The sequence below is a fragment of the Dryas octopetala genome, chromosome 8 (assembly GCF_963921425.1).
Source record: "Dryas octopetala chromosome 8, drDryOcto1.1, whole genome shotgun sequence".
Classification (NCBI taxonomy): domain Eukaryota; kingdom Viridiplantae; phylum Streptophyta; class Magnoliopsida; order Rosales; family Rosaceae; genus Dryas; species Dryas octopetala.
This window is the reverse complement of record NC_141373.1, coordinates 12,195,497-12,222,965: the sequence shown is the minus strand read 5'-3', so window position 1 is coordinate 12,222,965 and position 27,469 is coordinate 12,195,497. Positions and strand designations below refer to the sequence as shown.

Below are 27,469 nucleotides of genomic sequence, written 5' to 3'. Positions count from 1 at the left end.
ATCCTTGCCTACGCCGCTATCACTGCTTGCTACCATCACCAACAGCACCACTGCCGCCACCACCACCACCCGCATCATATTTAAATTTCATCATGTTTAAAATTTACAAGTTCAATGAATTTAAATCTCATCTTTTAAAATTCTGTCATGTTGAAATTGTGTAGCACTTTTAAACTTGTTCATCCAAAGATATCAGATTTAATCCCTAGGGTTTAGGGCTAAAGACCTATACCCCAACTCTCTCAAACCCTAAATTCTAAGCATTAAACCATATCTATAGTAGTATACCCTAAAGCACAATATATAAAACCCATCGCAGATGAGCTACAGATGAGCTACAGACAATTACTTCAATGTTATTTAATTTGTTTGTTTTTCTTGGGTTGGATTTAGTTTAGAGCTTAGGTCCACTCTTAAGACAAAATATAAACTCTAATAAATTTCACTATGACTAAATGAAAGTTACCATAATGTCACTCCTTTAATTTATTTCTTCTTAATTTGGTCTTTGGATTTTGTTTAAGGTTTAGGGTTTAGTCTCCGGGAAGTTTTTTTTTTTGGGATTAGGGGGAAAGGAGAACTAATATGGATGCAGAGGGAGTAATTCAACGACTCTTCCAATTAGACTACCCCACAATTGCTAGTCTCGAGGATTTAAGGAAAAAATTTCAAAACGCAAGCCATAAAACCTAATAAATTAATCCCACTATAACTAATTAACAATGACCTATTGACCTCAATGTCACTCCTTTATTTTGGTTTTTGTTTGGTCTTAATTTGGATTTTGTTTAAGGTTTAGAGTTTAAGGTTTCATCACCTCCATGATTTAATTAAGCCAAAAATTTCAACTTGAGCCCTAAACCCTTATAAATCATAATGTAACGAAATAACAGTTAAATCAATATCACTAAACTGAATGAAACCTACGTTCATTAATAAAGAAACAACATGTTTATACTTAATTTTAACAGTAATAGATTGATTAATTAGTCAACTTTGAAGCTTGCCTTGATAAAATATAATCCACCTAATGTGTTTAGTGTTAAAAATTAAGGTCCACATAATTTTATAAAGATGTTAAACCGACCCACGTTTTAAAATTACTAGGTGTGTTCTACAAAGCTGACCGCTTAGCCCCTTTAGTGAGCAATCCTATTACGCTCTTTCGGTTGATAACAAAAATTCTAGACATTGGTTAGAGCTAACAATGACCTGATCTCTTCTGCCAGATAATTAACCATAAAGCACACTTGAAGAGAGTCTAACTCCACGAAAAGAAAAAAAAAAAAAAAACCCAAATCTACAACAAGTTGCACGCCCTATTTGACTGCTAAAAAACCCAAAATATGAAACCTCTTAATTAATCCCCAATCAATAGCGTAGTCTCCCAATTGATCGAACATCAGTCATTCTTGATTGATCAATAGGCAAAACCACAAGAGGCTTCTTGTCAATCTACTCCGGCTAGAACCTTAATTATCTCCTCCATAGCTGGAACCTTTCTCTTCCTTCTCATTTCAAGGTAAAGGAATTAATACCATGCAGGCTTAGAAAAATGCATGACCACATCCATTGCAAGAGGCATGACGACACTTAAACCAAGAAAAAAAAGCTATAGTTTATGATGAAACCCTAGACAAATCCTCTTTAGAATCAAGAAAGAGACAAACTCTCTCTAAAAGAAAAAGACTCTTCAAACTAAGAAAGTCAAATCACTAGCGTACGAAAGCCTCGGATACGAAGACTATTGTAGACGAAAATTTAGAACATTTTTTCCTCTCTAGCGGCTAGGGTTTTTCACACAACTATAATAACTATAATACATATTGTAATTGAAAAACCTACCCATTTATACTGAACGTTGGTAGTGGTAAGTGTAATTCTTTCTTTTATTTTTTACTTAATTATTTCATTCGGGTTACTCATATATATTTTAAATTGTATCTTCAACTTATTTGCATACCATTAAAACTATACCTATATATGTAATTATTTAATTAATCAATTATAGATTTTTAGGTCCGTTGACTTTAGGTACTAAATTGTAATTTTTTTCATTTTAACTACTAAAACGTTTATGTTATTTCACTTTAGACACTAAATTTTAGTTTAGGTACCAATTTTAAAAAATATGGTTACACTGAGCTGTGACTGTCTAACAGTCATAATTTTTTTATTGATTTGTTGTTTTTTTTAATGTTTGCAAGACTTAAACTTTAATATTTAGTTTCTGAATTATAGGTTTCATTCCCCAATCCTAAATCAAAAACATTAAACTCATATAAATTTAAATTTTTATGAATTTGAATAGTCACAACTGTGATAGTTCGATAATCACAACTATATAGCAAACGGATTTGTGACCTATAATCCAAAATGTCTTGCTCTAGATTAGTACCTAAACTAAAAAAAATTAGTGTCTAGTTTGTTGCTTTGCTGAAAAACTATTGATATTTGGTATTTAATCATAATTTTCTATAGATTTTTTACCAAAAAAATAAATTATAGTTGGGGTTTAAGCCTATTTTTAATTAATTGTCATTAATATTTACACAATTCGAAGTTTGGCCTAGCCCATTGGGTTTCAGCTAATTAATTTTTTATAATGATTTTTTTAAATAGATTTCTACAATAGAAATGGAAACACTGACGTGGCTGAAGTCAACAAAGAGGATTACGAAAAATGTAGCATGAACAATCCATATAATGTGTGGTATGCGCGACATTTCTATCAATTCAGTAGACCTGGCATGCATTACTTTATCAGTACCAATCGTGAGCACTGCATTGGAGGACAAAAATTAGCCATTTTGGTCGATATGGCGAACTACCAAAAAAGAAGCTTTTAACGGCCTCTGCATTCTTTGAAAAAAAAAAAAAAAAAAAAGTGGATTCTAATAACATGATTTTCAGCTGCCATTTGATTTATAATAAAGGAAATGAGGTGGGCATTATGGGCCTTTTCGACTACACATAAAAAAGAAATTTAAATAAAGATGAGGATCTAGATTAGGTGAAGGTGGATAAGATGTACCAATGTGGGATAAAGTGCTTGAAATAAATATCTTAACCATCTATACTACAGGCAAGAATGCTTTCAATATTTCATCTATAAAAAAATAAAAGAATGCTTTCAATATTGTGGCGCTTATTAAAAGTCGTTGACATTATTGACAGCGCGCATACCTTTAGTCTATCGGCCTATGGCCTCCAAGCTTAGACATTTTTAATTAATAAATTAAGATGGAAAAATATTAAAATTTAGGCTAAACTTTACTTTTGGTATTTGTAGTTTGGGTATTTTAGTCTCTATAGTTTTAACAGTTCTTATTTTGATCTTAATACGTACTTTATAGATCATTGCAATTGAAGGACATGTTAACATTTTTATCCCTTAATTCGTTAAATTATCATTAAATCGCTAACTGTTTGTAAATGATATGACCAAAATTGTAAATGATTTATAAATTACATGATCAAAAGAGCAAAGAATTTGCGATTTAATAAACGAAATGTTACTTGTTTCTAAATTGCTATAATTTGTAAAATGAAGGACCAAAATTAAAAAAATTAAAATTAAAATTACAAGGACCAAAATAAAACTTGATCCAAACTATGGGACCACAAGGGAAATTTGACATAAAATCAATATAGAAAATAATTCCGATACCTTAACCCACAAGCTAAGATGACCCGTTACACTAACTGGTTTAATCACACCGTCCGCTAGAGTACTCTAACACCAATCCAACGGGTTCGTAACTTATGAATCCGTCCACTCACACGTATGCTCACTAGCCCAACATTGTGTGGAAACATTTAAAAACCATTATAAAAAAGTAAATAGTAATATTAATGAAGGTGGAAGTTTTTGTTATAGTATGGCAGCAGTAATAGTGTCGATGCATACTCTAGAAGTGCTAGCTAGTAATTGTGGTATGAGACGACTTGGGTTGGGCAGACTGTTTAGGGTTGCTTATTTATTAGATTTGCCTTTTTTTGTTTTTTTTTTTTTGCTTTTTCTCTTATTAAAATAAAATAAGAAAATAGGATAAAGTTTATTAAAATGACTTAGACCTTTGGGTCTTGTGTCATTTTAGGATATGAAATTTTGTGTGTATTAGAACATATAAACTTTCATTTTGTGTCAACGTGATATAATTCGTCAACTCAATCACATATTCCATTCATAACAAATCATGTTCATGACACATATATGGTTACTTTTTGTTAGGAATATATGGCTGTTAAACTCACACTGCAAACACAATCACACACACAAAATAGACACAGAGATTTATAGTGGTTCGGCTAAACTGCCTACATCCACTTTGAGCACACACTTTCACTATCTGAGAAAGATTTACAAAGAAGAGGAGTGGCTCTCTCTGCACACTCAACTCTCAGCTCTCAACACTCTCTACTCTCCGCACTGAGTTACATACATGGTCTTCATCAAGGCTTCTTTATATAAGCATGGGAGGAGGCTATTTGGTCAAGGCTCCAACCACAACTGTCCATCACATTTAATATTGGGTTGAAAGCATGCACCGGCCTACTACTAGGAATGGTTAGGAATTTCAACAATTCCAACTCTGCCATATAGCTTTGTCTCCACATCAATAACAATCTCCCACTTGGAGACGAAGTCACTTCATGAGTGATTAGTGATGAGTGGTGTGCTCAAATCTATCTTCAGGCTAGAAGACCAACTGAAGCTGAGCACAGCTTCAGTTTCTCAATGGTAACAGTTTTTGTCAACATATCAGCTGGATTCTTGCTGCCTTGGATCTTCTCAAGTGTCAGCACCCCATCCTCCAGGAGAGATCTGATGAAGTGATAACGAAGTCCAATATGCTTGGTCCTAGAATGAAATGCTGAATTCTTGGCTAGATGTATTGCACTCTGACTATCACTGTGCAGAACATTCTTTATCTGTATGAATCCCAATTCTGTTAACAATCCCTGTAGCCATATCATCTCCTTACTGGCCTCTGTCACAGCTATATACTCTGCCTCTGTAGTGGATAGAGCAACAATCTTTTGTATCTGCGAAATCCAACTAACTGCTGTAGTGCCAACTGTAAAGACATAACCAGTAGTACTTCTTCTGCGGTCTACTTCTCCTGCAAAATCTGCATCTACATAGCCTTGAAGTTTCAAATCGTTTTTCCCAAAGCATAGGCATTTGTCAATAGTGCCTCGTAGATACCTTAGGATCCACTTCACTGCTTCCCAGTGAGTTTTTCCTGGATTGGACATGAATCTGCTGACAGCTCCCACTGCATGGCCAATGTCAGGTCTCGTACAGACCATGGCATACATAAGACTTCCAATGGCTGAGGCGTAAGGGACCTTAGCCATGAAGTTTCTCTCCTCTTCTGTCTGGGGAGACTGATCTTTAGATAACCGGAAGTGGCTGGCCAGGGGTGTGCTAACTGCCTTGGCATTGCTCATGTTGAACCTTTTCAGGACACGGCTAATGTATTCAGCCTGAGACAACTGCAAGGTACCCTTTTGATTGTCTCTGGTGATCCTCATGCCAAGGATCTGTTTCACTGGACTCAAGTCTTTCATGTCAAATTCCTTTGACAATTGCTGCTTCAAATTTTTAATCTCGTCCATGTCTGAACTAGCTACTAGCATGTCATCAACATAAAGTAGTAGAATGATATAACTGGACTTGTACCTCTTAAAGTAGCAACAATGATCAGCGTTGCACCTATGGTATCCTTGCCTCTGCATGAAGCCATCAAACTTCTTGTACCATTGCCTTGGGGCTTGTTTCAGACCATACAAGCTTCTTTTCAGTTTGCACACGAGATTCTCTTTTCCTTTCACAGAAAACCCTTCGGGTTGGTGCATGTATATTTCCTCTTCCAGGTCACCGTGAAGGAAGGCAGTCTTCACATCCAACTGCTCAAGATGCAGTCCCTCTGAAGCAACAATACTCAAGACTGACCTAATAGTGGTCAATTTTACAACTGGTGCAAAAATATCGGTGTAGTCAATACCTTCTTTCTGCTGAAAGCCTTTGACTACCAGGCGGGCCTTGTACCTCTTTGAGCCATTGTGCTCTTCTTTCACCCGGTACACCCATTTGTTGTGAAGGGCCTTCTTTCCCTTGGGCAACTTAGCTAGCTCCCAAGTCTTGTTGGAGTTGAGAGAATTCATCTCATCTTTCATTGCAAGCTCCCACTGGCTAGCATCTCCTGCCTGACATGCCTCATCATAGCACTCAGGCTCTCCTCCATCAGTGAGTAACAAGTAGTTCATATACTTCTTGTTTGGCACATGAGGCCGAGAAGATCTCCTAGGTCCAGGAGTAGGAGATGGGGGTTGTGATGCATCAATCTGCTGAGTACTGCTCTGCGCCACATGTTTTTCTGGCTCGGGGCTCACGGGACTATCTGGGGAATAATCCGGATCTACATACATTGGATCACTTTGATCTGAGTCACAAGGATCTGTTGCAGCATGTCTGTCCTTGTACATCACCCTTTCGTTGAAGATCACATCTCTGCTCCGGATTACTTTCTTGTTTTGGTTATCCCAGATGCGGTAACCGAATTCATCCCCGCCATAACCGATAAAGGTGCCTTTCAGGGATTTGGGATCAAGCTTGCTCCTGGCTTGATCACTGATGTGTGCGTAAGCTACACAACCGATCACTGATGTGTGCGTAAGTGTGAAAGTTCTATCTCTTTACCGCTCCATACCTCCTCTGGTATCCTGTGCTCCAAAGGTACTGAAGGACCTCTATTGATTAGATAAGCTGCTGTGTTGACTGCTTCTGCCCAAAATTGCTTTGGTAAGCCTGACTGCATACGCATGCTTCTTGCTCTTTCAGTCAACGTTCGATTCATGCGCTCAGCTACACCATTATGTTGTGGTGTACCCGGCATGGTTCTCTCCATTCTGATGCCGTGCTCATAGCAGAACTTCTTAAAATTGGTGTCCTCGTATTCACCACCGTTGTCGGATCTCAGCTTCTTAATCTTCAAACCTGTCTCATTTTCTACCATTGCTTTCCATTTTCTTAACATATCAAAGACTTCTGACTTATGTCTCAGAAAATAAACCCATACCTTCCGAGAGTGGTCGTCAATAAAAGTCACGAAATATGACTTTCCACCAATGGATGAGACGTTTGTCGGTCCCCAAACGTCGGAATGGACTAGCTCAAGTTTCTCCTTCTTTGGGGATCGAGCACCTGTCTGGAAGCTAACTCTCTTTTGTTTTCCTAGTATGCAATCTTCACACATGTCTGTTCCAACTGATTGCAGACCTGGTAGCTTCCCTTTCGAATGCATGACTTTGAGTCCCTTCTCACTCATGTGACCAAGTCTCTGGTGCCATAGGTTTGAGTCTTCTTTTCCTGTGGCAACTGAGATTGACCAGCGAGAATCCGCTGTCATATAGAGGGTGCCACTCTTATTTCCTCGAGCAATTGTCATTGCGCCCTTTGAGATTTTCCAAGTGTCACCGTGGAAGGTTGTAGTATGACCTTCATTTGCCAACTGCCCCACTGAGATTAAATTCTTCCTTAGGTCGGGAATGTATCTGACATCTTTCAGCTTCCATACAGACCCGTTCAACTTAATCTGCACTTCACCTTTGCCAATAATATCGCAGGGACAATCATTACCAAGATATACTTTTCCAAAATTACCAGGTACATACCTTTCAAGCAACTCTTTGCATGAAGTGGCATGAAATGATGCTCCAGAGTCTAACACCCAAGAATCCTCCTTTCTCTCCAAAGAGCATATCAATGCATCTTCTGGTTCTGAGGTAGTGCCAACATTCGCTTCTGCCTTTGTTTCTGGTTCCTTCTTCGGAGCCTTGCACTGATTTTTGTAGTGCCCGGTCTTGCCACAATTCCAACACTCTATGGTCTTAGAGTTGTTGGAATTATTGGGATTCCTGGATCTTGATCTTCCATTCCTGGATCTCCCACGATTATTTTGTCTGTTGCGACCATTTCCTTTGTTTGAACTTCTACCTCTGCTTTCCACATTTAAAGCCGATCCAGAAGTGGAAGCACCATATGACTGCATCCTGATCTCCTCCGTCAAAATCATACTTACGGCATCATCGAATTTTAATTTTGATTTACCTGCGGAGCCACTTATTGCAGTAACTGTGCCTTTCCAACTCTCAGGTAACTGCCCGAGAATTAACAAGGCTCGAACTTCATCACTGAATGTGATTTCAACTAAACTTAGTTGATCTGTCACTTCATTGAAATCATTAAGGTGCTGACTAAAACTACTTCCTTCGGCCATTTTCAGATTAAATAACTTTTTAATCAAATGTACCTTGTTTGCTGCAGACGGTTGTTCATACATACTGGAAAGGGCTGCCATTAAAGATGTTGTTGTCTTCTCGTTCTTGATGTTGAAGGCAACAGATTTCGACAACGTTAACCTCACAGTGCCGAGAGCTTTCCGGTCAAGCAACTGCCAATCGAAATCCTTCACGTCTGCTGGCTTTTCTCCCAAAGGCAAGAATAGATCCTTCTGATACAGGTGGTCTTCCATTTGCATCTTCCAAAAGCCGAAATTTGTACCGTCAAATTTCTCAATTTTGGATGTATCCTTGTCGGATGCCATTGCTTCCACTTAATACGGGTCTCTCTAAACTCGCTGATAAAAAATGGTTCACGGATGAACAGTACCCGCGGATGAATAGTGTCCACGGATGAACAGTACCCCCTATGAACAGTACAACTATTGTATGAATAGTGTCTGCTGATGAACAGTACCACTATTGCGTGAATAGTGATCACACCCCCAATTTTTTTTTTTCTTCTTTTCTCCTCCCTTATTTTTCTTGCGTGTGCGCACTGCCAGACCAGGAGAGTCTTCTCCTTTCTTCTCTTTTCTTTCTTTGTTCTCTCCCTTTCTCTGCTTCTTCCTTTTGGTCACCTCTTCTTGGAGAAAATTTGCATTGGGCAGAGGCAATTAAGCAACGGAATGAAAGGTTGAGATGGATGAGTAGATAGAGCAATGGCTAGATGGGGGCAGCGGCGAGATGGGAGCAGCAGCAGGTCTCGGCTTCGCGGCGGTGAGGTGGGAGCAGCAGCAGCAGGTCTCTTGGCGGCAGCGGCATAGTGAGCGATCGGCAGCTGCGGGGAGCGATTTATAGCTGCGATGGGCGATCGGCGATGCTGGTGAGGATCTTCACGGTCGAGACGCAGTGGTGGTGTTCGATGGAGCTATGAGTGAGAATGATGGGTGTCTAATGTCTCTGTCTTTAAGCCTATTTTAATTGGTTTTTGTAAGGTTTTTTGGGTTAAATAAGGACTTATTACTTTGTTTTCTATACTTTCAGTTTGCTGGGACCACTGAGGGATTTTTGAATGAATATTTGCTGACAAGGCTAGGTGATTCTCCTAATGAAAGAAGGACTCCAAGTCAGCCCCTATTTCCTAGTGGTGCCGCAACCTAGTCCAAGGGGAAGGAGATTACTTGCTGAAAACGGGACAATATATAATAGGGCAGAGGCGTGGTTAAAGAGGATTCTTGGAGGGCGTGAAGGAGGCTTGGACTGAAGACGTTGGCTGGAAGGAAGGACGCCACTTTGGAGAAGAGCAGTAGGCAGTTTGGGTGGTTTTTGCCATGACTTTTATTGGTTTTTCTTGATGGATTTGTGTAACTAAATATATTACTAGGGCAGGATGAAGCCCTAAGATGATAATCTAGTTCTATTGTTATTTTATCTTTGGTTGTTTTCTTGATAGTGGGATTCTTATTCACCGATTCATACTCGAATAATTACATGGATGTTTGATCACCATCTGGGTTGTTAATTGAGTTATTTGATGCAAACTTATGTAGATACCATACAGGGTTTGGGTTTAGCTTCATGTGGATAAGGTCTGTATATGCTTTGGGTAAATACCATACTCTTGGGATGTGCATGGCTAGTTAATAAATTCTTTGAACTCAAAAGACTCTTTTGCATGACAGATTTGTTCTAAATACCATAGGCGACTTGCATGTGAAAGTAATAGACTTGTTCTAAATACCATAGGCAAGTCGTGTCCAAAAGGATAGCCGACACTATTAATTAAGTGAACTGAAGATAAGGTGACTAGAAGTTAGATAGGATTTTTAGTGGTGGATTCTTTGCTCGAGTATTTTATTTAATTGATTGTTAACGTTACTTTGTTATCTTGTTGCTTTGCCCATATCTTAATTAAATATTGTCTTATTTATTTATTGTGAATCTCAATATCTCCGTTTAAATGAGTTGATTAACCAATCCTTGTGGTTCGACCTCGTACTTGCGTAACTCTATTCTACTACGGACTTGTGCGCTTGCGAGTAATTTAATTTGGGGTTTTTATTTGTCTTTTCTTTTAGGCATTTCAAAAATACATATCAAGTTTTTGGCGCCGTTGCCGGGGATTGCGTCTAATTCAATTCATTAAACTGTCCTTTGCATGGTGGATGACTGGTACACGATCTTCGGATTGTGAACTTGTAGAATTTCAGCCGGAGATTGAACAAAAGCTCAAGGAAATTCGCAGGAAACGTAGAGAGGATATAGAAGAGGAGATTCGTCAGAGGGAGGAAAGGATGGCTCTTGTACCCAACGAGACAATGGGAGACCTTGACATCCCAACAATTCCGACATCACCATCGAGCATCATTCTCCCTGCGGCAGCCAGGAATTATGAATTAAAAAATATTCATTTTAACATGATTCCTTCCTTTCATGGTTTAAATAATGAAGATCCATTAGTTCATATTCGTGACATTTTTAACATGGTTTCTAATATGCCTTTGACAGAAGGAGTCACGGAGGAGCACTTAAGGATGAAGATCTTTCCTTACACTTTGAAGGACAAGGCAAAGATGTGGCTGAATTCTTTGAGGCCGAGATCACTAACCAGCTGGACTGAGATTCAAAACAAGTTCTTGGAGAAGTTTTTCTCAGCCCAGAAAACCGATGCATTAAGGGACAAGATCATGCAATTCAATCAACAAGCAAATGAGTCATTTTCTGAGGCATGGGAGCGATTTAATAATTTGTTAATTCAGTGCCCTCATCATGGTTTGCCTTCCCTTGTTTTAATGCGTATATTTTATAAGGCACTGACCGTTTCTAGTAAGGCTGCAGTGAATAACTATGCAGGTGGATCCATTAAAAATAAGACCACAGTTGAATGTCAAACTCTGTTTGACAGCCTAGCAATGGAAACGCAACATTCTGATGCGAGAGAAAGGTGTGCTGGAGTGAATGAGAGTAACCATTCGAATGTTTTTGCTTCAAAGGCGCAGGTTGATTCCATTGCCAGCAAATTGGATGCGCTACTTGCTATGAATGGGAGGACGCCATCACAAGAAATCTGCGCTATTTGCGATGTCATTGGTCATGCCACGATTTCTTGTCCCAATGGGGTTGATTTTCCGGAGTTTGTACAAGAACAAGCAAGTTTGGTGAATTCCTACAACCGAAATGTTAGGACTGACCCATTCTCAAATACATATAATCCTGGCTGGAAGTATCACCCTAACTTCTCATGGAGCAACAATAATCAACCACAAGCTCCACGTAACCCTCCCTTTCAGCAGACTCAAGCTCCAGTAGAGCCGAAAAAACTTGGGGTGGAAGACATGATGCAGCAGCTTATGCAAAATCAAATTCAGATGCAACAAATGTTTCAAGAGTCTCAAAAGGGCCAGCAAGCTAACACCAAAGCCATAGCAAGTCTGGAGACACAAGTCAGCCAACTAGCTTCTACTTTGACCGAAAGGGGGATGGGTAGACTACCTAGCCAGCCTGAACCGAATCCAAGAGGATTAGAGCATGCTAAGGTTGTCCGGACTCTAAGGAGTGGTAAGCCATATGATCGGAGAGAAGAAATTGCAGCACAAAAGCAAAAGGAAGCCGAGGAAACCATACCTGCCGCTGCACCTGAAAGTGGCGAAATTGAAAGCCCAATAAATGTTGCATCCGAGTTGCCTCTTGTCAACAAATATGTGCCTACTTTACCCTTTCCTTCCAGGCAGCAAAAACAGAAGCAGAGTGAGCACATGAAGGATATTTTGGAAGTGTTTAAGAAGGTTCAAATTAATCTCCCATTATTAGAAGCCATCAAGCACATTCCCACATATGCCAAGTTTTTGAAAGATGTGTGTACGAACAAGAGAAGATTTGTGGACCATGAAAAAATTGAACTCACTAAGGAGTGCAGCGCCGTCCTCTTCAATAAGATGCCCCCAAAATTACAAGATCCAGGGAGTTTCACTTTGCCTTGTATTATTGGTGAATCTAAGTTTGATAAAGCTTTCTTGGATCTTGGTTCTAGTGTGAATCTTATGCCTTTTTCTATTTTCTCGCAGCTTGGCATCGGAGAGCTAAGAAAGACGTCTGTCTCACTACAGCTAGCGGATCGTTCAGTCACTTATCCTAAGGGCCTTGTCGAAGATGTGTTAATTAAAGTGGAGCAGTTTGTGATACCGGCGGATTTTCTGGTGCTTGACATGGAAGAAGATAGGAATCTTCCCATTTTACTTGGCCGGCCATTCCTTGCTACTGCTGGTGCATTAATAGACGTGCAGCAAGGTACTCTTAAGCTCAGAATTGATGGTGAATCAGTGGAGTTTCGAATGTTTGGCGCCTTAAAAAAACCCAGTGATGTGGAGGAGTGTCATCGCGTGGATGTTCTTGACCCGATTATACATGCTCAATTTTTAATTTCTTCAGCAAGTGATGAGCTGGAGACATGCCTTACGTGCTCTGAGTTTGAAGAATTTGCTGAGGATGAGACACTTGAGGTAGTGGCTGCACTTGAGGCGACACCCCTGCAGCGCCACGATGGAGACAAGCTGTAGAACCTCTTGGCACGCCACCACCAGCTGCTGTACCTTCCGTAATTAAGCCACCAGTATTAGAACTCAAGTCGTTGCCATCTCATTTGAAGTATGCATTTTTGGGCGAAGCTGACACATTGCCAGTAATCATAGCATCAGATTTGAGCAAGACTGAGGAACTGAAACTGCTGCAGCTTCTAGGAGAAAATAAATCAGCTCTCGGCTGGTCCATTGCTGATATCAAGGGTATAAGCCCCGCGGTTTGCATGCACAGGATCTTTTTGGAAGAAGGGTCGAAGCCCACCATAGAAGCTCAGCAGCGTTTGAATCCAAATATGAAAGAAGTAGTCCGAAAAGAGGTACTCAAACTCCTGGATGTAGGCGTGATATACCCCATCTCTGACAGCCAGTGGGTTAGTCCTACCCAAGTTGTACCAAAGAAGTCAGGAATCACAGTGGTTGAGAACAAAACTGGGGAATTGGTGCCCACTCGAATGCAAACAGGATGGCGAGTCTGTATAGATTACAGGAAGTTGAACTCCTTAACCCGGAAAGATCACTTTCCCTTGCCATTTATTGACCAAATGTTGGAAAGGCTGGCCGGACACTCGCATTATTGTTTTCTTGACGGGTATTCAGGTTATAATCAAATTGCTATCGCTTCCGAAGACCAAGAGAAAACAACATTCACCTGCCCTTATGGTACCTTTGCCTACCGGCGTATGCCATTTGGCCTATGCAATGCTCCAGCTACATTCCAACGGTGCATGATGAGTATATTCTCCGATATGGTCGAAAGAATAATTGAAATTTTCATGGATGACTTCTCTGTTTTCGGTTTCTCTTTTGATAACTGTCTTGGAAATTTGAAGATGGTTTTGGAAAGGTGCAAGGAATTTAACCTTGTTCTCAACTGGGAAAAATGTCACTTTATGGTGAAACAGGGAATTGTGTTAGGACACTTGGTTTCAAGTCGCGGGATAGAAGTAGACAAGGCGAAGATTGATTTAATTGCCAATCTGCCACCACCCACATCAGTCAAGGCTGTACGGTCTTTCTTAGGACACGCGGGTTTTTATCGGCGTTTTATTAAGGATTTTTCCAAAATCAGCCGACCCTTGTGCAATCTTCTTTCTAAGGACACTCCGTTTCACTTTGATGAATCATGTTTACAAGCTTTTACCACTTTGAAATCTCTTCTCACTTCTGCGCCGATTATGATAGCTCCAGATTGGGGTCTTCCATTTGAATTAATGTGTGACGCTAGTGACTACGCAGTGGGTTCTGTTTTAGGACAGCGGAGGGACAAGCTGCCACATGTTATTTCTTATGCCTCAAAAACCTTGAACGATGCACAACTCAATTACTCCACTACTGAGAAAGAGATGCTCGCTGTCATTTTTGCACTTGAGAAGTTTAGATCCTATTTGCTTGGCTCTAAGATCGTTGTTTATACTGACCATGCTGCATTAAGGTACCTTATGTCCAAGAAAGATGCAAAACCAAGGCTCATTCGGTGGGTGTTATTATTACAAGAATTTGATGTTGAGTTACGGGATCAGCAAGGTGTGAAGAATGTGGTCGCTGACCATCTCTCCCGTCTAACTCACACTCATGAAAATGAAGACACCATTGTGCCATTGCGTGAGAGCTTCCCCGACGAACAGTTGTTTGCGGTCCAACATGTCACACCATGGTATGCGGATATCGCCAATTATCTGGCTGGAGGGGTGATGCCTCTTGAATTAAGTACCCAGCAGCGAAGGAAGTTTCTCCATGATGTCAAGTTTTACTTTTGGGATGAACCGTATCTCTACAAGTATTGCTCTGATCAGATGATAAGGAGGTGTGTGCCCGCTACTGAACAAGCAAGCATCTTACAATTTGCACATGATCATGCATGTGGAGGCCATTTCGGCTCAAAAAGGACAGCAGCAAAGATCCTACAGAGTGGTTTTTATTGGCCTTCCTTATTCAAAGATGCTCACACATGGTGTTCAGCTTGTGATCGGTGCCAAAGAGTGGGCAATATTTCTAATCGCAATGAGATGCCTCAGCATGGGATTTTAGTAATTGAATTGTTTGATGTCTGGGGGGTGGATTTTATGGGGCCTTTTCCCTCTTCATATGGCAATGAGTATATTTTAGTGGCTGTGGAATATGTCTCCAAATGGGTAGAGGCAGTGGCTGCCCCAACTAATGATCACAAAGTTGTTTTGAAACTTTTACAAGGCACCATCTTTCCAAGGTTTGGGACCCCTCGTGTCCTCATCAGTGATGGGGGGCGACACTTCATCAACAAACCTCTAAAGAATCTCTTGTCGAAATACAATGTCACTCACAAAGTTGCTACCCCATACCACCCACAAACAAGTGGCCAAGTTGAGGTTTCCAACAGAGAGATAAAGAGAATTCTAGAGAAGACAGTGAGTACTTCCCGCAAGGATTGGTCCCTTAAGCTTAATGATGCGCTGTGGGCATATCGGACAGCCTATAAGACACCAATTGGCATGTCCCCATTCCGTTTAGTTTATGGAAAGGCATGTCACCTTCCTATGGAGCTTGAGCATAAGGCGTTCTGGGCAGTCAAGCAACTCAATTTCGACTATGGTGCTGCTGGTGAACAGAGGAAGCTCCAGCTCAATGAACTTGATGAAATTCGTAATGATGCGTACGAAAATGCTAAGATATATAAGGACAGGACCAAGCTCTTTCATGACAAAACCATCTTAAGGAGGGAGTTCTTTCCTGGACAGAAAGTGTTGCTCTTCAACTCAAGACTTCGCCTGTTTCCAGGCAAGCTCAAGTCGCGGTGGTATGGTCCCTATGTTGTGGTACATGTTTTTCCACATGGTGCTGTGGAAGTAAGACACATTCAGAATGGAACAACCTTCAAAGTGAATGGGCATCGCCTAAAGCCTTACCTGGAATCACCATTCAACATTGAGAAGTCCTCAATACCTTTGGCCGAACCATCACCAGCACCTTAGCCATTCGATATGTCAAGCTAATGACGTTAAATTAAGCGCTCCTTGGGAGGCAACCCAAGCATTTCCTTGTTTATTTCTTTGTTTGTTTGTTTTACTTTTCATTTTTTGTTGTCGTTAAATCCTGCACTTACTTTGTTCTTTTTCAATTTTCAGTGGTCTGTTGCTACCTTCAGTGTGAGGACATAAAGTTTGGGGGGGGGCATAAATTTCCACCACCGACTCCAATTGGGAAGAAGCCAGTTCATGTTCCATTGCCCCAAGGGATTTTCGTGTCATTTGTGCGCGTCTGAGGTAGTCGGTGGTGTTCTCCAGCAAATGCTCTAGAGAGGATGATGCTGGGTTGAGAAAGGCTGTTATCACGGGCCAAGGTTGAAGGAAGTCTGGGGGGGGTTTCAGTTTGAGGCCCATGTGGCCCACCAGGTGTTTAAAGGTTTATATTGGTCACGTTTATTAAATATCCAGCTTTAGTTATCAAGTTTTGGCTGGATATTTTGGGGAGCAGAGGCGACGCGAGGAGGCTAGGGCATGCCCTTCGCCTGCGCGATCTGAGCAGCACCATCGACGCCGTCGACGCCGTCTACCCGCTCCTTGGCCGTCCTCCGCAACGCACAGCCACCAGGTGTTTTCTTTCCCTCATCTCCCTGTTTCATTTCTGTCCTTGCGTGACTTTCTTGTGTCTCTCATTGAGGACAATGCTCGGTTCAAGTTTGGGGGAATTAATCAATGGGTTTGAGGGTGTGATTCTTAATGGGTATTACTCTGATTGATTCTGTTTTCCTTTGGTTCAATTTTTATTGGCCCCAATGCCGATGATAAGAAATTGCTTGTTTGTTTACCATTATTCTTACTTCTATTATGTTGAACGAAATGGGTATTGCTGGGTATTGTTGTGTTCTCACATGATTACTTGGTTAATTATGTCTCCCATGGTAAATCGAAAACTTGTTTTTGAGCACTCTACCAAGTTGGTGCAAATTCTTGTTAGTCTAAAGGCACATGTTATTCTACTTTAATGTCAGACATACTCTAGAACTTGTTCTAAGTATCACTTGAGGCGAAATCCTAAATAAATGCAATAGCTGGGAGATGATTTGGGCCATCTTTGTACTGTTTTTAACCAACCCGTTGTTCCCTCATTACCCCTGTAAACTTCCCATTGTGCGCCTATTTCTTTGACAGCCCCCACATCTCTACTTTACTACTCCTCAAACATGTTTCTTGTTCCTTATCTAGAGAACTAGTGAGTTAAAGAAAAAAAAAGAAAGCAAGGTGTGTGGCAGCAAAGGAAGTCCATAGGAATTGAGCCCTGTGTGATTTGTTAGAAACAAGTTTGGGTGCTGTTTCATTTAAAAAAAAAAAAAAAAAAAAAAAAAAGAGAAATGTAATGAAGTGTGACCAAAGAAGTCACGACCCTAGGGGATCATTGAGGTAAAAATCAGGAGGATCTAGGGTGAAGAGCCGTACAAATTGGGCCAACTATATTGCTTCCAAAGTGTTGCAAATTGTGAGATGTTTCTAAGTGTGCTCAAATCTTATGCATAATAACAAATTCCAAATTTTCTGTGCTGCCACTTTATGCTCATTTAGTTCTCTAGACTTTGAAGTTCTCATTCTCATGTCTTTGCTTAGCCAAGTACCCCATCCAGTGCTACAACCATTGCAAAGCCCTTTTGATCCTGTGATGTTGCATTTATTTACATTAGTGGAGAGATGATATAAAGAGCAAGCTTATGGGGTATGAAATTGTGGCTGTGAGTAAAGTGTGTGCGCATGTGCTTATTGGATTGCAAGTTGTTGTTCTGATTTTGGCTATTCACATACACACTTTAATTTGACTATGGTGAGATATTGTTAATCTTGGCATCATGTGTAGAACCCTTACAATGTTTAGGCAATTCCTTGGGCTGTTAACATAGTGGAATTTTGAGGCAATTTGGGGTCTGTAACTAGTTCTGTTTTAATTGGGTTATTGTGTGTTCTGCTCGAGGACTAGCAGGAATTAAGTTTGGGGGAATTTGATGGGTGTCTAATGTCTCTGTCTTTAAGCCTATTTTAATTGGTTTTTGTAAGGTTTTTTGGGTTAAATAAGGACTTATTACTTTGTTTTCTATACTTTCAGTTTGCTGGGACCACTGAGGGATTTTTGAATGAATATTTGCTGACAAGGCTAGGTGATTCTCCTAATGAAAGAAGGACTCCAAGTCAGCCCCTATTTCCTAGTGGTGCCGCAACCTAGTCCAAGGGGAAGGAGATTACTTGCTGAAAACGGGACAATATATAATAGGGCAGAGGCGTGGTTAAAGAGGATTCTTGGAGGGCGTGAAGGAGGCTTGGACTGAAGACGTTGGCTGGAAGGAAGGACGCCACTTTGGAGAAGAGCAGTAGGCAGTTTGGGTGGTTTTTGCCATGACTTTTATTGGTTTTTCTTGATGGATTTGTGTAACTAAATATATTACTAGGGCAGGATGAAGCCCTAAGATGATAATCTAGTTCTATTGTTATTTTATCTTTGGTTGTTTTCTTGATAGTGGGATTCTTATTCACCGATTCATACTCGAATAATTACATGGATGTTTGATCACCATCTGGGTTGTTAATTGAGTTATTTGATGCAAACTTATGTAGATACCATACAGGGTTTGGGTTTAGCTTCATGTGGATAAGGTCTGTATATGCTTTGGGTAAATACCATACTCTTGGGATGTGCATGGCTAGTTAATAAATTCTTTGAACTCAAAAGACTCTTTTGCATGACAGATTTGTTCTAAATACCATAGGCGACTTGCATGTGAAAGTAATAGACTTGTTCTAAATACCATAGGCAAGTCGTGTCCAAAAGGATAGCCGACACTATTAATTAAGTGAACTGAAGATAAGGTGACTAGAAGTTAGATAGGATTTTTAGTGGTGGATTCTTTGCTCGAGTATTTTATTTAATTGATTGTTAACGTTACTTTGTTATCTTGTTGCTTTGCCCATATCTTAATTAAATATTGTCTTATTTATTTATTGTGAATCTCAATATCTCCGTTTAAATGAGTTGATTAACCAATCATTGTGGTTCGACCTCGTACTTGCGTAACTCTATTCTACTACGGACTTGTGCGCTTGCGAGTAATTTAATTTGGGGTTTTTATTTGTCTTTTCTTTTAGGCATTTCAGAGAACAACCTGAACCTTGCTCTGATACCAATTGTTAGGAATATATGGCTGTTAAACTCACACTGCAAACACAATCACACACACAAAATAGACACAGAGATTTATAGTGGTTCGGCTAAACTGCCTACATCCACTTTGAGCACACACTTTCACTATCTGAGAAAGATTTACAAAGAAGAGGAGTGGCTCTCTCTGCACACTCAACTCTCAGCTCTCAACACTCTCTACTCTCCGCACTGAGTTACATACATGGCCTTCATCAAGGCTTCTTTATATAAGCATGGGAGGAGGCTATTTGGTCAAGGCTCCAACCACAACTGTCCATCACATTTAATATTGGGTTGAAAGCATGCACCGGCCTACTACTAGGAATGGTTAGGAATTTCAACAATTCCAACTCTGCCATACAGCTTTGTCTCCACATCAATAACACTTTTAAGAGTTAAATTCATCAATTAACATCAATTGTAAGTAAAGGCCAACTACTCACATGTCATACACGTGATCTATTTTGGACGAAATATGAAATTGTACCATGTTGACACAAAATGAAAGTTTATATCCTCTAATGACACAACAAAATTCATATTCTAAAATAGTTTAAGCTTTTTTAGTAAATTTTGACCTAAAAAGTAATGATGGTGTATTCCATAAGACTTTCAAGACCAAATTGGTAAATTTTGACCTAACAAGACTTTCTTTGTCAATTTGATTGATAAATAGGATCGCAAAACGTGGTTTGAAATATTCTTTCAAGTAATTCTTTATTTGTGTTAGATCCCATCTTGTTTTTGTTCAAACAGAGAGACATGCAACATTCAATTTCTCCAGGTTTTACGAATAAGACCAAATGGATGAAATTCTTGGAATCCTTTTTTAGTCTCATGACCGTAACTGACACATAATATTTTGGACAGCAAGAGACGATTTAGTTTTCTTTTGAGTTCATCAAAAGTATTTTATGTCCTCCCTCTTGTTTCAAGAATTCTTGCTTGGAACTCTAATCTCCTTAGAAAGATTAATCCGCGATAGAATGTCTAGTTCCTACACAATTAGAAATTAGTTTTTAGTTCTGATTCTTTAAACATTAAAAAGACTAACATTTAGTGGCCAAAGAAAAAAAAAAAAAAAAGGACTAACACTTGTCTAGCTTCTTTCTTAATTTTATTTATGAATTATCATAATTCATGCTTACATTGTTCAAGATGTAAACACCATTATTATTAAACACTATTGGCAAATGATGTATGAGAGAAGGCTTGATGATATCTTAAGAATCATACACACAATATTGTGTACGTATTTCAGTCCTTCATCTAGATGTGATTGGATATACTGATGCGGATTGGGATATTTGGTTCAGCTAATAACAGATGGTCTACAATAGGATACTTTATTTTTGTGGTGTAATAATTTAGTAACCTGGCATAGTAAAAAAAAAAAAAAAAAAGTTGTGGCGAGATCAAGTGCAGATTGAAGCGGAGTTTAGAGGTATGACTCATGGTGTATATAGGTTGCATGCCATGGCCGGATAAAAAAATTGTTGACTGATTTAGAGTTCAAGTAGCTTAAGAAGGCTGAATCTAGCTATATTGTGATAATAAGTTTGCTATTGAGATTGCATATAATTAACCCTATGCAGCATGATAGAACTAAAAGTGTGGAAGTTGATCGACATTGCATTAAAGAAAATTTAGTTAGAGGCCAAGATAATTAGCGTCCCATTCATTAAATCGGAGGATCGGTTAATTGGCTAATGTACTTAATTACTAAGGCAGTGTCAAACAAGATTTTTTTAGACTCACTAGACAAGTTGGGCATGCGTGATATCTATGCTCCAACTTGAGGGGGAGTGTTGCATGAGTCCTAGCCTAGTTAAATAGACTTTGTATATTTTATATTTTGTATTTTTATTTCCTTAGTTTCCTTGTATATCTTTTCCCTTGTACCACTAGGTTATTATTGTATTCTTACACTTATATATACCTCCTATTTAGAAAGGAATAAGATTGATCATCATATTTTTCCATAAATTAACCTAGAAATTAACTTGACAGATGATCGATCCTTCTTCTCCACTTCTAGATTCATCCATTGTTGCCTTGCAACCTTTTATAGACAATAAATGTTAGTGAATCAATCAATCAAATTATATATAAAGACTTACTAATTAACGTACTATTAGTATATATTGAACTATTTATTCACAAGGCCGGTCATACGTACGTACCTTTGTCCCAAGATTTCTAGATGAGTCAGGCATTCTCATCTTGTCCTCCCTCTTCTTCCCTCCTCTGATGATATGAGGTCACTGTTACTATCCACATCAATGGGATCGGATGTGGGTGCTTCAAAAGCAATATATATTGAACTTCCTGAGTTCCTGTTAGCTTTCGTGGTTGACAGGCTTTATGATGTTGTGTTTCAAAGACCATTTAGGACGTTCCTGTAGAAAGAAATGTCCTTAAAACTAGCACCAAATTGAGCTTAAATCATCTTATCAAAATTTTAAGGACATCTCTTTTATCAATAAAAGTGAACATCTCCTTCATTATATCCCCCTATAATTCGGTTTTTGTAGCAGTATTAGCAATATATTAATTGTATGCATGCATGTCTCGTACTCTAGAATGTGAGCCATTCCAAAGGCAAAGAAACTTCACATAATTTTTATAAAATAAAAAATATAGAAAAAAAAAAGAAAAGAAAAATAATGATGTAACATTATAAAAATTCCAACATATACTCAATAGTCAATACCATTTGCTTCAATTTTTAAAAGGGCATATTTTAAGCCTATAACTGGCTGCGTGCTTTTTGGATGAGGGCAGAGGCCAACTTAAATGATGTCATGATAGTTTTATTGTTAAAAAAGAGGATAACACCAACAATTTTAAACTATAGAAGTTACACGTGTGTTTCTTTTTTTTAGTCTGTATGCTACAGAAATTCTGTGTCTATAAATTTTTGAACTAATGTTCCAACATAGACTACAGAAAATAATGAAAGGATCATTTTTTGTTATAGTGGTGGCAGCAATAGTAGTAATATCGTTGCCTTCGCTAGAAGCGGACGAGTTTGTGGTAGGAGGGGAATTAGGTTGGGCTCCACCTCCAGACTGTTTAGGGTTGCCTATTTACCAAATTTGGGCATCACAACATCATTTTATATGGGGAGACATACTAGGTAAATTGTTGGTAATTATAAGAAAATAAAGAACAAAGGGACTGAGTAGTCCAATAAATTTATTTGCTAGCTTTACTCGGTCTTTGAGTTTCTTTTTCATTAAAACATATTTTGCAGTATTTGATGTTTTTTGTCTAATTAATATGTGATGTCTTTAGTATTGCAAAATTCGACCCATTTAGTTTTTTTTCTAATTTATTTTTATGATAAGTTTTGTTTTTGCAGAGTTTTATAATAAACATGGAAAGACTGACCTGGCTCAAGTTAATGAGGATGATTTCAACCATTGTACTATCATTAATCCTTATAATGTGTGGTACGAACGATATTACTTCCGAATCAATGTATCTGGCACGTTTTACTTTACTAGTACCAACCCACATCACTGTATTGGAGGACAAAAATTAATAGTTCGTGTGTAGCTTTCAGAGTTTACAATGGACATTATGGACTTGGGAATTAAAAATGTGTTTATACACACACACAAAAAAAAAAAAATTGGAAGTGTGTATTTGAGTACATATACTATATCATAATGATTGGGAACTTCTAAATGTTTCATTCATCAGTATATCGCACTTGTATGCTTACAATAAAGTCAAAATTAATGAGTTATATTTTGACAGTGTAAGTTAATTTCAAGAAAAAAATTTCATAGAATTCTAGCATGCCTATATGTATATCATGTAAGTTGATGCTAAATCCTATATTCAAGTTTAATAGATATCTATTCAAAAAATATTAATAGATAAGATGGTTGTCAAATAGATTAGTGAAAGAGTGTTGCTATTTTGATCTCTCTAATTTTTTCCCCTAAACTTCTTATTCTACCATTAATGAAAAGTCAAAGAAAAAATTAATCTCAACACTCCACCCCACCCCAATTGCGACCGCCGGTTACTTCTATCTCTCAGAGAGAGAGAGAGAGAGAGAGAGAGAGAGAGAGAGAGAGAGAGAGAGAGGGTGGGGGTGGGGGTGGAGAAGGAGTGTTGAGACTTTTTTTTTAACGGTCTAACTGAAATTTTTTAAAATGGTGGTCAACAAAAAGGAAAATGGGGTTAATAACAAATACTTATAGTGAAATTAAAGTGAGTTATCTTTTTACAATGAATTATTTTATTTTATTGATTGCAATTTGAATAATGTTTTGGATTCAAGGAAAATATATTTTATTTCCTTTTGGGTTTAATAACACTTAATTTGATAAGTAACAAAAAAAGGGTAATTTTAAAAGTTGATATGCACTTTAAAGTTGAGAATTTAATTTTCGGTACTTCCATATGTACATATTGAACCTGCATTGTCCCCAAACCCACAATTACCTAAAAAGTAGAGGTTTATGATGGGTCGGGCCGGCCGGCCCAGATTCGGCACAAGCACAGCATGTTTAAACTTGGCCCAACATGTTATTAAGTGGGCCGAGCTACTTACGGGCTGGGCTAGGCCGAGATTTTTTATCCCGTTAGGCTGGCTCGGCACAAGCCCGTCATGGGCTGGTCCAAGCCTATTACGGGCTGGCCCATTTATATTAATTTTTCTCAATTTTTTTTCTAATTTTAAAAACTAATATTTATCACCATAAATAAAATTATGTATTTGAATTAAAAGATTTAACAAAAATTAAATAGAACATTATATATTCTACTCCAAAGTTATTCATTATTAATTGACAATTTTTTAACAATAATTTTATCATAATGTTTGGTTACAAAATTGTTTTTTTATGTGGCTATATTTCAATGTACAACTAATTGTTATAAGTGAAATATTAATTTCCTTTTAATTTTATTAAAATAATGTAACAACATAAAAAAATTAATTAATTATTTTTATTAAAATTTTAAAATAAATAATCGAGCCAGCTCTGTCCGGCACGACCCGTTATGGACCGAGCCATAGGTCAGGCTGGACTTAAAATTTAAGAAAATTAGGTTGACCTGACTCGATTATTAAATAAACCAGTCAAAACACGGCATTATGCACGAAAGGGGGCTTATTTTAAATGAGTCGGCCAGCCCCTTGTACGCCTTTAGTCAAAAGGCAATGGCCGAGGTTACAAGATGCCCAATACCAATTCTTAATGGCGTAGAGTGTTAGGCTCATGAAGAAACAAGTGTTGCGATGGATACAAACCCAACCTTGGGCAATGAAAAAGTTGAAGTAGAGGAGGTAGTCTTAGGCTTATTGTATAATCAAATAGTTTGAGTGTTAGCCTTCATGAAGAATTTCTGATCAAATTGTGAGATATAAGCCTTCAAATTGTAAGATATTTTCTGATTAAAATTTTTTATACCAAGTTTATTAGTGTTTTGGTACTAATATATAATTTTCAATTTTTTTTTCCTCATACACTATTAGATTTATAATATGCTCTTAAAATTAAAAGTTAAGTAATAATGAGTAGAGAAAAAATAAGTTGAGAAACTCAATTTGAATAAGTATTGTGTATTGTGTATTTACAAAAGAAAAAGAAGAAACAAACTAAAATATAGTAATGGTCATAGACTCATAGTCAATGAAGGGGTGCGAGACAAGTAGGAACCTAGCTAGCAAGTTAGTTGTTATTTTTTTAATTTTTGGTTTAGGAGTCGACTCATGCATCCAACCCCCAACGAGCATGTTGGCCCCCATTCAGTGGATATGGACACAACTTCAGCCTTACTTTTATATTTCTAAATTGCTCGTCATCTTGTACGTGTGGAATTGTCAGAAATGTCAATAAGCAACATGCTTATTCCTGTGTTTATTACCAGCTGAGAGTTTTATAATATAAAAAGCTTATTAGCATAAATGTCCTTTAAAAATAATTTATTTTTATTTTGCCCTTTTAAAGTTTAATCTTCTCGTTTTGCCTCCGAATTTACAAACTCTTTTAATAAGTTATATTTCGTCAAGTCTGTAAATAACTTCGTCAAAAAAGCTGATGTGTAGCTCATTCACATAAGCGACATGTCAAATTTTTTTTAATGGAGCTATTGACGGAATATAGGGTTTATAAAGTTCGGAAAACAAAGTGAAAATAAAAAGTACTTTCAAGGAGTATTTGCTTAGCCTAATATAAAAGGATTAATTTATCATAAAAAAATATGTAGTAGACGTTTGTGTCATTAACAATAACTAGCTGTGGTGATTTGAGACCCTAAAAAAAAAAGCTGTCGTCATTTGAGTTTGATGGTTTAGGTTATGGTTTTTATAATTTTAGATTGGTTTTGGTTTTCATGAAAAAATAAAAACAAAACAAGATTGATTTTGGTTAAGTTTTGTAAGAATTTTGAGAAACAAAGTCAAACACTCATTATATAGTATCTCAAATATTATGAAACAAAATATTATTAGACTAGTTACTAATTAGTAACGACTCATTAATTAGCCGTGCGAGCTTGAAAGTGACCCATTTGTAGAGAACATCATTTGTAATGTTTACAACTTGACCAAATAATATTCATATTTAATGTCAGCAATAAATTTCTTATAATTCGAGATTTGGGGGCAGATATAGGGTTGGGCATTAAACCTGGAAAACGGAACCCAAATCAGTTTCGTCCCATACCAAATAGGTTCTATCCCATTTTTTTTAGGGTTTATTTCATATTTAGTACCTAAACTTTGACCATTGTCTTAATGTGGTACCTAAACTTTTATTTGTCCCAATTGAGTACCTAAGCTTTTATTTTGTGTCTAATAGGTACTAAAATGAATTTTTGTTAAAATTGTCAATAAAAATTAGGGGCAATATAGTCAAAGTATATTTTAATTATTTTCTTTATATGTTTAAAATTATTAAAAAAAAAAACACACAACAAACAAAAAAAATTAAAAATTAAAAATAAAATATAAAATATAAATTTTTTGAAGTGACTATATTGCCCCTAACTTTTGTTGATAATTTTAACAGAAATTCATTTTGGTACCTATTAGACACAAAATAAAATTTTAGGTACTCAATTGGGACAAATAAAAATTTAGGTACCACATTAAGACAATGGTCAAAGTTCAGGTACTAAATATGAAAAAAAACCTTTTTTTTTACTTTTTTTTTTTTCAGTATGAAATTGAACTGAATCAGGGTTCAATGGGATGGTATCTCGGTTCCCACATTTCATTCCCGATCCCTTATCAAACCGAATGGAATTAATTTTATTTTCTTATTTTATTTTTTATTACGTGTCGACCTATGGTTGGCTGTTTGGGTAAGTCTATTCTTCTAATATAGACTTGACCACAGCCAATAACACCCATACTTAATCCACCCATTCTAGCGCCCCCCCCCCCCCCCTTTTTCATTCTTTTTCTTTTTTTCCCTCATTTTTCTCTCTCTCCCCGCGACGCACTTCTTCCCTTTTCTCTCTCGGTAGCCACCATCTCTGGCAGCTAATGATGATGGGAACACCACCATTCTCTCTCTTTCTTCCTCCTCTTTCTCCTAATAGCTTTTGATTTTCCAGAAACTCAACCAAAACTGACACCCAGCCCCGGACCCGATTGTGCAGTCGCAGCGGCGATCGGCGTTTTCGGCTGAGTTGAGACTCTGGACCACCTGGGTTCTCTTTCCCAAGTCATGACGAATTCAACCAAGCCCTTCCCCTACCCCAATTCTCACCCACAAAGGAGAATCGAAGAGATGAGTTGGCGGTGATTTACATTTGATATGAATTTTTATTTTTTATGTCATCCTGAAAATTGTACCGAATCAAACCGATCTCGGCGGTTTCGGATACAAATCTTAAAAATGGCAATACATAACCATCATGTCCCGACTACCTATTTCGATTTTGGGATCGGTAAATGGTCCATATTAAATTGTCCCGTACTGTGCCCAGCCCTAGGCGAATATACTAAAGAAATTTCTTAATGTTTTGGGGTAGAACGTCAGTTATAACCTCTTGGTCAAAATGGTCTTGATCCACTGACAAACTTATTATTCTTCATTGGTGGGTGTAAAAATAAAGTAGGTGGAGAAATAGAACAGGGGGTAAAAATATAAACACTCATTAAAACATTATTCATACTTCAATGATAAATTGATATTTTTCAATTTATAGTGGAAGTAATTTGGTTACAAAAACCCAACAATTGTGTTTTCCCAAGTGATGAAAACAGAAAACATGCACAAAGGAGCCAAAATGTTTCAAATTCGGCCATTCATAGGTATCTCATACTCATATAAAAGTTAACATATCCCAAAATTGTGTTTACTAAACATATGAAAAAATCTCATACCTATCGGCATTCTCAAACTCCAAAATTTGCCAACCAAAAGAGACCTTATGTTAGGGTTTATGGAAGCTTTTGAATAAACAAAAAT

General features: G+C 37.9%; 1 protein-coding gene and 1 non-coding gene across 2 annotated transcripts; one reads left to right on the top strand and one right to left on the bottom strand.

The window, feature by feature from the left end:
* The first annotated feature begins 10,457 nt into the window (after nt 1-10,457).
* Nucleotides 10,458-15,817, top strand: LOC147277283 (uncharacterized). Its single transcript, XM_086255618.1, is given in 2 exon segments — nt 10,458-12,819; nt 12,822-15,817. Coding segments are annotated over 2 exon segments (5,358 nt in total).
* On the bottom strand, nt 10,962-11,068 carry LOC147277284 (small nucleolar RNA R71). The gene has a single exon (XR_015124129.1). It is a non-coding gene; the product is annotated as a small nucleolar RNA R71 (small nucleolar RNA).
* Nucleotides 15,818-27,469: the final 11,652 nt, after the last annotated feature.